Below are 8,321 nucleotides of genomic sequence, written 5' to 3' on the forward strand. Positions count from 1 at the left end.
TTTGTGTAGTTGCTAGACGGTCTACTTTCCTTCCAGTTCTAGCCTGAGATAGCTTTGTGGTATATGCAGCAGCTCCAACATGACAAGCTCAACTAATCCTGCAACTCCCCGCTCTGGCGACTACAAGGGTGAGGCTGATGAGAAGCATGCGGTATGTTGTTTTTTTAATCGCGAAGAAATCGTGTCCCTTAACCACCCCGCTTGAAGAAGATTGAGGTCAAGCCGCTACGTCGTGGTCGGTCTCAACCCATCCTTCTGGTCGCGCATATATCTAAGTAAAGTTGACTTTTCTCTAGAGGATGTCCATCAGGCTGCGCAAACCCTGTTCGAAGGATCCGTTAATGATCCAATGTATATATACATGCGCGATACTCCCGTACGCTTCATCTGTTCCTTTACTCTCTTGCTAGTGGCATTACTCAATTAGTGTGCTTAGGATGCAAGACCAACTCGTCTCTACAATCGCATCGAACATATCCAGTTCGGGCTCTTTGCGTCCATGTGGACGCGCAAGAAGTGGGGATATGTAATTGACCATGGAAAAGCTGTCATGGGAGCGTGAGTGCAGTGTTCCACCTATCATCTGGAGAAGCTGCCGGTGATTGATGAGAGGATATTTCATATGACATTTGTAGTCCACCTGCAGCAAATGACACGTCCAAAAACAAGAAGATCGACAAGCTTCTAGATTTTATCAACCGTCTCGTCGCTCGCATACTCAACTACGTTGGAAAGTCCAAGTTGCAGCGAAAGGTTTGCATATCCCTTCCATAGCTCCTATAATTTGTCAACCAATCGACTATTCACTCGATTCAGAGATTCGAACAAACCGGTGAAACACTCTATACCTTCCTCCACGAAAATCTCGGAGACGAAATTAAAGACACACGCGCAATCTTCGCGTTCCGGACTGCTCCAGCATTCGAAGGCCGAGGATACGACGAAGTCCTCCTAGACTACACCACAAAGCTTGCAGACTCTGAGGGGCGCCCGATTCACGTCTTCTCGACCACCCCAGCGTATACAAAGCTCTATCAGTCGTATGGCTTTGAGAAGGTTGCGGAAGTTCAAATTGGTAAGGACGACCCGACGTGGGAGCGACCACCTATCCCGGTTGTGCTCCTGGTTCGTAAGCAAGTGTAGAAAGAACTGAAATTGATTGCCAAGTTTGTGTAAAATATACTTAGTTTGTTAAGAAAGTGGTCCTTGAAGATTAAGGAAAAGAGTAATTTTTTCGGAGGGTGTTATTTATTTTACTCAGAGGGCTACCATGACGCGTCGCGACGCGTTTGCAGAGTTTCAATCGGAAGTGTAATACGTAAGCTGACGTCTTTTCGGGCTTAGTGTTTCCTAAATTCTTGCACAGTGTTCGCCTCTGACTTTCTGCAATGTATCGTCAAGCCGCAAGGCGACTTCTTTGTCAATCCTCGGCTTTATTAAGACAACAACGACCTACACAATGTTTCTCATCGACTCCACACCGTTTCAGCAGCGAACCGACTAAAATTCACAACATCCTCGGTGACGGACCTGCTCCTCCCGTCCAAGTGCGCGGGATGACAGCAGCCGGGATCGAGCTCGCAGATGGACTTATTCTTCCTTCTTCGTGTATATTTTTGGATGGAAATGTCTTTTTGTGGAATGTTCCGAGTACGTTGTGGAATGGTTGGTCGAAAGAGCAGTTTGAGATGTTTGAGGTTGTCGTGCCCAAGCCTGGTATATTGACCTCACAACTCGTTATTAAGATGTAACGACTGATTTTACACTATGTGAGCAGAGATATTAATACTTGGAACGGGTAAGGGTGTATCGCATCCACCTCCTTCGATCAGGATGTACCTGAATAGCATCGGGATACAGCTGGACGTAATGGATACGGTATGTATTTGGCCAACTAATTCCTCTTCATTATGATGACTCACCCTGGTATGTTATCAAGTGGAATGCATGTACGACATATAACCTGCTAGCGGAGGAAGGCAGACACGTAGCTGCTGCATTATTACCAGCTACGCTTCGAGCATGGAAAAAGCAGTTATAGGTATTAATAGCTTAAGGCAGCTGATTTACCGTCTCATTGTCATAAATTATTTAAATCCCCATGCATTGTACCATTACAAGTAATACAACAAGATCTAGAACACTTTGCGAAAACTGCTAAATTCACGGTTTGAAGCCATTGGAGAACGAAAAGGAAAATGAGTAGACGCGATTGCTCCTTACGTGTGACAGCAAAGTCAAGTATATAAACACAGGTAGTCGACAGTCCTTCCATTGGCTTCTAACCAGCCTAATCGATTGCTTTTCTTTTGCCCTTATTTGGAAGCTCGGGTTCTGGATCACCTTCATCATCGTTGAGTGGTGGTAAAGTATATTCCGGTTTTAACCTGACACCTGTCGACCTGTCAGCGTCAAGGCGCTATTTAACTGACCAAGAGATCTCACCATTCTTCTTGAATCGGAGAAACAGAGGCTCGTATGGTGTAGTCTGTTTTGCGACTTGTGCATTTTCATCCAGAGCCTCGAACTTGCCCGTTGGTACGACGGCTCTGTCCTTCCTCTCCTTCAGCTCACGGCAGATTTCAAAGTCGTCAAGGTTTTCCACCTCGGGCACGTCAGATTCGCCGTCACGATTCACGACATTTGATGTCAAGGCAGATAAGACCTCTTCCTTCAGTTGCGCGACTGTCTTCTTATCTGGCGGCGCGTCGAGGATTAATGTGAGTTTATGCGACTTAATGAGCACGGGAAACGCCTTATAAGTAGCTTTTGGAGCCTGAAGTAAACCATCAGTATTACGCATGTAGTCGTAGCAGCAGTTGCTCACCATAATGACATAAATGTAGTAGGAGACGCGAAGGCGCGAAACGCGTCCAGTCGCGTTCATAATTGTTGCTTATGTAATTCTGGTACGCGTGAAATACGAGAAGTTATTTCCTCTTTCGTCCGGCCTCTCAACAACGTCGGATTACCGCTTGCTATAAACACAACTCGACCCCAACATTACACAGACGATGGCGAGCCCGCTTCAAGACCCGGCCTCGTCGTCGAAGCCGTATTATGACCCGGCGCCTATGCCTGCGGATGTTCCGCGGGTAAATGAGCTCGGGACGACGAGTGCGCCGCTCAAGAGCGCCGCCTTTTTCATTGGAGCGTACTGCAAGGAGTACAATGGTGAGCGTTACAGATAATTCGCTGAGCGTGGTAGAAATTAAATGAATTTAATTCCTATATAATCTAGAGGACTTCATGCTCTGCAAAGCGGAGAACAGGGATCCCGCTCATTGCTTGAAGGAAGGTCGACGTGTAACGCGTTGTGCTACCGACCTGTCAGTTCTCTCGCCTTATTATTCGACTATTGCTACGTACTCAATTACGCTATATCTGCCTTGTGAATATCTAGCATCACGAAGATGCGGGAGAACTGTCTGAAGGAATTCGATGCCCACTGGGAATGCTTGGAGAAGAATAACCAAGTACGCAGTCCGCATCCTCTTTCGCAGCTTGTATCTCACGTGCGATCATCATTTTACAGGAATACTATTTGTGCCGTAAACCAGAACGTACACTCAACAAATGCATGTTCGAGAAATTGGTACGTGTTCATCGTTCAAACCGTGATTAACGCTAACTATTTATTTACACATTTCCACTCTCAATTCAATCTTCATCACTTCTCCACAATTCGCTTCTACAGGGTCTTATGAAGGAGATTCCAGGTACTCCAGAGGGAAAGACTCCTATACATTTGGTAGAGAACCCAGTATTTAAGGCAATCCAGAAATAGATAGGCATAGTGCAATATAAGAACCTGCTTTCTGCTATAATGGAATATTAAAATTTTGCTATCTGCAAGTTGTCTGAAGATTCTAGATGCCCACCTTAGATTTTGTTCTTTGATGGAAGGAATTGCAGCGACTTTTTATTTCAATTTTTAGCACAGTTTGACTTTGCCCAGCTATTGTAATGGACAGCGCGTAATGGACGCGTTCAAATGAACCTCAAACTTTACCGTCATCCTCTCCTACGGAACCATTTCACTTTGACACAGCGGCGCTATAATTCGTCAGCTATCCATGAACTTACTGCGAAACATTCAATCTACATCTCCAAGTCAACCAATCCTTATTTCAATCTTACGCTAGAGGACTGGTGCGTTTCTATCAACTACTTATTTTACTGGGCCACAGGGAGGCTGAGTTTGAACGTTTCAAACGAAATAACCAGGTTATTTAGAAACAAGAGCCATGAGAGGCCCCTGTTGCTTCTATACCGTGATGAACCGTGCGTCGTCATAGGGCGTAACCAAAACCCATGGAAGGAGGTGAATTTGCAACTTGCTGCACTGCGGCGTGTCCCGTTTATTCGAAGGCGCAGTGGTGGTGGTACTGTCTATCACGTACGAATTTGACGTTCTCTTTGACTTCTATGTGCTAACGTAGTGGAATTTGGATATGGTGTTTGTGTCTGTGTTACTTTTTTCCAGGACCTTGGGAACACGAACTACTCGGTGCATCTCCCGCGCACCTCGTTCAACCGAAATGAGACGGCGCAGCTAGTCGTGCGCGCTGTGCGTTCCCTAGGTGTCAACGCGGATGTGAATGATAGAAACGATGTCTGTGCTGAAGGTTTTAAGATCAGTGCACTAACTAACTATTTTACATCAACACATGTTTTTTCTTCTTGTACTAACAATGTTCGTTTTATACACATTTCAGGATCAGCGTACAAGATCGCAAGTAATCGAGCATATCACCACGGCACAATGCTCATTTCCACTCAACTCAATACACTTGGAGACTTGTTACATACTACAAAGGTGAGTTGAGCGCGCAGGGAACACCCGCTTTTGATCTATTGATACAGTCCAATCAATTAACAATTAACAATATGCGTTGTGTGTGTGCTAATGAACTCCAATTTGATTTGATATCCCCTCCCTCTCCCATCATCATCAGGAAACGATGATTACCAAAGGCGTTGCTTCCGTCCGTTCACCTGTGCAGAACCTCCAGCGTTTCGATCCTTCCATCACGCATGAGGGATTCGTCAACGCTGCCGTGCGATCGTTTCAGGAGGCTTACGGAATAGATGAAGAGGTACGTGTCAGCTATTATCGCTGTGTGTAGCGAAACGAAAGGTTATCTAAGAGCGATACCCCAGCCGCAGTTCGTCGGTGACGACGAGAATATTGTGAACATCCCGGCAATATGTAAAGGAATGGAAGAGCTAAAGGTGTGTTTTGATTTATTTGTCAAGGTTTAAATCCTTTTTGTTTAATTTTAATTAGAGTTGGGATTGGTTATACGGCCAAACGCCCGAATTCACATACACTGTATCAAGGCTCTTTGACTTCGGAGAAGCCGTAAGTACCTCCGATAAATTAAGAGCACACATCCACTTATCATTCAAATCAATGCAATACGGACATAGCACGCAGAGATCACATCGAAACACGGGTTGATCCTCTCTTGCAAAATATCATGCCCGAGGGGCATTCCTCCTGAAACATGCGACGAAATCAACAAAAGGTTGATAAACATGCGCTATGGTTTCATCACTCAGTTTAATAATGATGAGAGTGATGATGACGCATGCTGGGCAGAGGAGAAGAATACAAATGTTTCCTTGTTGCGCATACGAGAGATATGGAATTGGATCAGGGAAGAAACGAGTTGCTAACTGGATTAACTGCCACTTCCGTGATCCGTTCAAAGTACTCTCCCTTGTACCTTGTATTTTCTTCTTCCCTTGCGCGTATCAATTTTGATGACGACACGACTTTAAACATTCCTGGGAAAGACTGGCGGCCTAGCCTCCATTTGTTTGTTTGTTTGACCAAGAAGACAATGAAAAAAGATCGTGCAATTTATTGTTTTGTTTGTTTGGTCTGTTTGGTCTGTTCGTGTGCCATAGCATGCATAGCATAGCAAAGACGGATGGCAGAAACAAAGATCTATCGCATCTACTTCGTCTTGTCTGTGTACCAAACACTATTTGTCGAGAAGTTTTCAGGAGCGATAGGGTCCGTCTGATCAACACCGAAACACAGAGACAAATAAGTAGCATAAAGAACGAGAAGGCAAGCCAATGTTGTTCAATGGTCACGAGCGTTTAAGTGTTGGTGTTTCAGTCAGTCAGCGCAAAGTGAGAACAATAAGTCCAGATCAGGTACACGCACCCGTTGGCCTCGTCTATGGCCTGATAACCTCTTGTCCCTCTCCATCATCATCTCGTCCCAATCATCAATATGGTACCTTGGAGGCTAGAACGAAGAAAAGAAGAGAAAGCAAACTTCACGATCAGAGAGGATCCAACACGTGTAGATGGTTGGGGTGGAACGAGACGCACCTTCCCAAGGTTCTGTGCACGCTGTGACACGTTCAACAAAGTGCCCGCAGCAGCGAACATTGTAGTCAAAAGCCCTGCGAAGATTTTCCATCAATGTACGAAGCAAATATATCATTAGTATCAGTTTCTCTCACCGAACGGGATCAAGGCCTCCCAAGGAAGAGGCATGGTGGAACCTGGTTACCAGTGTTTATGAGTGTAATTGAGCAAGTGCTTCAATTCCAAATTAGGACAGATGTAACAAGTCCCACGCTGACTAAGCCAAATATGCAAATCCATGAAACCGGTTCTCTATATTGGTGTATATTTAAGATATAAGACAGTATTTCGAATTGGAGGGTATAAACAAATGCTGAGAACACGGAGACAAATCAACAACGAGGACTATCGGTACACTATCGGGAATAATGGAATCAATAGATACAGCACTAACAGTGTGAATAACACTGCAAAAAGCTGACAGTGAAGAGCAAAAAACCAGAAGGATCACTAGGACCATCTAAATGCAAGGGCAAGGAAAGAGAAGAAGATCGAAATCGAAGCATGCTTAGCAATAATAATTTTTCGAGACGACTCATGACGTTGAGTCTAGACGAGTTACGCAGGAGCTGCAGAGGCATGTAGTGTGATCTGTGCTCCACACGAAGGGCACTTCGCAGCAGAAATGCAGTTCGAGATTGGTGTAGTTCCTTCAATCCACGCGTTGGAAGTATTTTTCTTGAAGTTCCACAATACGTTGAACGGTGGTGTCCAGCCAACAATCGAAGGCAGATGGACAATGCGTACGGTAGTCCCACAAGGACATTGAGCGTGGGGAACCTGGTGCTGCTCAATTGGCAAAGTGCACTGTCTCTGCCTCTCTCCATCTAGCCTGAACACCAGAATCCACTGACCCGACGACGTGTACGCCATCTGTGGCGCGTTCCCTGAAGCCATGAGAGTGCTCGACATGTCGTGGGAGGACATGGTATTGTATGGCGAATAAGCAGGGTAATGGCTTCCACCACTCGGGTTGCTGGCGCCATACGACTCTCCCCAGCCGTGGGGCGAGACGCCGCCGCTGGTCGTATGTGGCAGCTGAGGTTGGTCCGCGATGGCCGAGTATGCTCCCGCGGACGCGGTGGAGATACGCGTCGGATGTGGTGTACGCGAGCGGGGAATTTGACCGTGACCCGGATCTGCCACGTGGGAGGGAGAGCTCGCGTGGCTAGTACGGCGAGCACGCGCCTCATGCGTCTTAAATTTGGTCATCTATACCGCGATGAACACAATCATTAGCGTGATAAACTTCCAAAAAGGCGCCTATTTGACACGAACCTGACTGTCATATTGCGTTGGGTTGGGATTTCTGGGCATATTGATAGATGAAGGCGAAGAGCTTCGGTGAAGAGCGGGGAATGCGAGTAGACGCGGATAAGCGAAGCGAGTCGACAGAGAAAGCAACTGCGAGTTTTATAACGGTCGAGTGATGCACAACCGCTTAAGTGCTTGTAATGTAGCAGTGATGGGGTAGATGCGGAAGCCATAGCTCTTTTTATCTTCGCCGACTTCTGTAAGACAGCAGAGGAGCTGCGCATGAAAGCGATGCAAGTCAGTCAGCAACCGACGTACGGTCACTCAACTGCAGCAGAACTCGCAGTTTAGAAAATTCGTCGGTGATGCGCGTGTAGGGGAGCTGGACAGCACCAGGAGACAAGTGCAGTACTATATGGCCAAAGCACACACTACCTATTTGGCGAATGATTGGCTGATGCTTACGAAAGCAGCCAAACAGGGAATTTCGGAAAGAGTGCTTGGGCCTTCCTGCAGCACAGAGAGGCACAGTTCGATCGGCTTGACTAAGGAAGTTGCACAGGCCCTCATTAGCATAGAACAATTGCGTTAAAGAACGCGGAAGCCATGAGGATACTACAAATTCCTAGTTGAGCAAGAGAAGGGCAAGAGAAGTGGGACGGGGCGTGCCGAGAGCC

General features: G+C 46.3%; 7 protein-coding genes across 7 annotated transcripts; 4 read left to right on the forward strand and 3 right to left on the reverse strand.

Annotated features, from left to right (window-relative positions):
• Positions 1-26: 26 nt before the first annotated feature.
• FOMMEDRAFT_21961 (uncharacterized protein) lies at positions 27-749 on the forward strand (the record flags this gene model as incomplete). The annotated part of the gene is made up of 5 exons (XM_007268820.1): positions 27-151; positions 208-235; positions 297-376; positions 437-558; positions 636-749. Coding segments are annotated over exons 1-5 (355 nt in total), but the record flags the coding sequence as incomplete, so codon positions are not given.
• A 630-nt stretch (positions 750-1,379) lies between these two features.
• Positions 1,380-2,126, forward strand: FOMMEDRAFT_126660 (DUF498-domain-containing protein). The gene is made up of 3 exons (XM_007268821.1): positions 1,380-1,716; positions 1,778-1,878; positions 1,940-2,126. Exons 1-3 carry the CDS (start codon positions 1,389-1,391, stop codon positions 2,039-2,041), a joined length of 531 nt encoding a protein of 176 aa, XP_007268883.1. The 5' UTR covers positions 1,380-1,388; the 3' UTR covers positions 2,042-2,126.
• A 164-nt stretch (positions 2,127-2,290) lies between these two features.
• FOMMEDRAFT_88843 (uncharacterized protein) lies at positions 2,291-2,803 on the reverse strand (the record flags this gene model as incomplete). The annotated part of the gene is made up of 2 exons (XM_007268822.1): positions 2,291-2,387; positions 2,433-2,803. The coding sequence occupies 2 exons, from the start codon at positions 2,801-2,803 to the stop codon at positions 2,291-2,293; spliced, it is 468 nt and encodes a 155-aa protein (XP_007268884.1).
• A 162-nt stretch (positions 2,804-2,965) lies between these two features.
• Positions 2,966-3,808, forward strand: FOMMEDRAFT_111556 (NADH dehydrogenase alpha subcomplex subunit 8). Its single transcript, XM_007268823.1, has 5 exons — positions 2,966-3,174; positions 3,242-3,329; positions 3,404-3,476; positions 3,536-3,595; positions 3,698-3,808. The coding sequence occupies exons 1-5, from the start codon at positions 3,015-3,017 to the stop codon at positions 3,785-3,787; spliced, it is 471 nt and encodes a 156-aa protein (XP_007268885.1). The 5' UTR covers positions 2,966-3,014; the 3' UTR covers positions 3,788-3,808.
• Positions 3,809-3,994: 186 nt separating this feature from the next.
• On the forward strand, positions 3,995-5,710 carry FOMMEDRAFT_111561 (Lipoyltransferase and lipoate-protein ligase; the record flags this gene model as incomplete). Its single annotated transcript, XM_007268824.1, has 7 exons — positions 3,995-4,152; positions 4,228-4,399; positions 4,487-4,819; positions 4,959-5,099; positions 5,164-5,235; positions 5,291-5,365; positions 5,434-5,710. The coding sequence occupies 7 exons, from the start codon at positions 3,995-3,997 to the stop codon at positions 5,680-5,682; spliced, it is 1,200 nt and encodes a 399-aa protein (XP_007268886.1). The 3' UTR covers positions 5,683-5,710.
• Positions 5,711-5,880: 170 nt separating this feature from the next.
• On the reverse strand, positions 5,881-6,522 carry FOMMEDRAFT_126669 (small secreted protein; the record flags this gene model as incomplete). Its single annotated transcript, XM_007268825.1, has 4 exons — positions 5,881-6,031; positions 6,182-6,265; positions 6,352-6,425; positions 6,486-6,522. The coding sequence occupies 4 exons, from the start codon at positions 6,517-6,519 to the stop codon at positions 5,966-5,968; spliced, it is 258 nt and encodes an 85-aa protein (XP_007268887.1). The 3' UTR covers positions 5,881-5,965.
• Positions 6,523-6,697: 175 nt separating this feature from the next.
• FOMMEDRAFT_148062 (uncharacterized protein) lies at positions 6,698-7,707 on the reverse strand (the record flags this gene model as incomplete). The annotated part of the gene is made up of 2 exons (XM_007268826.1): positions 6,698-7,602; positions 7,669-7,707. 2 exons carry the CDS (start codon positions 7,705-7,707, stop codon positions 6,949-6,951), a joined length of 693 nt encoding a protein of 230 aa, XP_007268888.1. The 3' UTR covers positions 6,698-6,948.
• Positions 7,708-8,321: the final 614 nt, after the last annotated feature.

The sequence above is a fragment of the Fomitiporia mediterranea genome (genome assembly GCF_000271605.1).
Source record: "Fomitiporia mediterranea MF3/22 unplaced genomic scaffold FOMMEscaffold_8, whole genome shotgun sequence".
Taxonomy (NCBI): domain Eukaryota; kingdom Fungi; phylum Basidiomycota; class Agaricomycetes; order Hymenochaetales; family Hymenochaetaceae; genus Fomitiporia; species Fomitiporia mediterranea.

Excerpts from the sequence above, each read along its gene's own strand:
- FOMMEDRAFT_126660 (XM_007268821.1), top strand. The coding sequence starts at position 1,389 with ATGTATCGTCAAGCCGCAAGGCGACTTCTTTGTCAATCCTCGGCTTTA. Across the intron at positions 1,717-1,777 it reads GGTTGTCGTGCCCAAGCCTG|AGATATTAATACTTGGAACG; the intron begins GTATATTGACCT and ends CTATGTGAGCAG. Across the intron at positions 1,879-1,939 it reads AGCTGGACGTAATGGATACG|TGGAATGCATGTACGACATA; the intron begins GTATGTATTTGG and ends TATGTTATCAAG.
- FOMMEDRAFT_111556 (XM_007268823.1), top strand. The coding sequence starts at position 3,015 with ATGGCGAGCCCGCTTCAAGACCCGGCCTCGTCGTCGAAGCCGTATTAT. Across the intron at positions 3,330-3,403 it reads ACGCGTTGTGCTACCGACCT|CATCACGAAGATGCGGGAGA; the intron begins GTCAGTTCTCTC and ends GTGAATATCTAG. Across the intron at positions 3,477-3,535 it reads GCTTGGAGAAGAATAACCAA|GAATACTATTTGTGCCGTAA; the intron begins GTACGCAGTCCG and ends ATCATTTTACAG.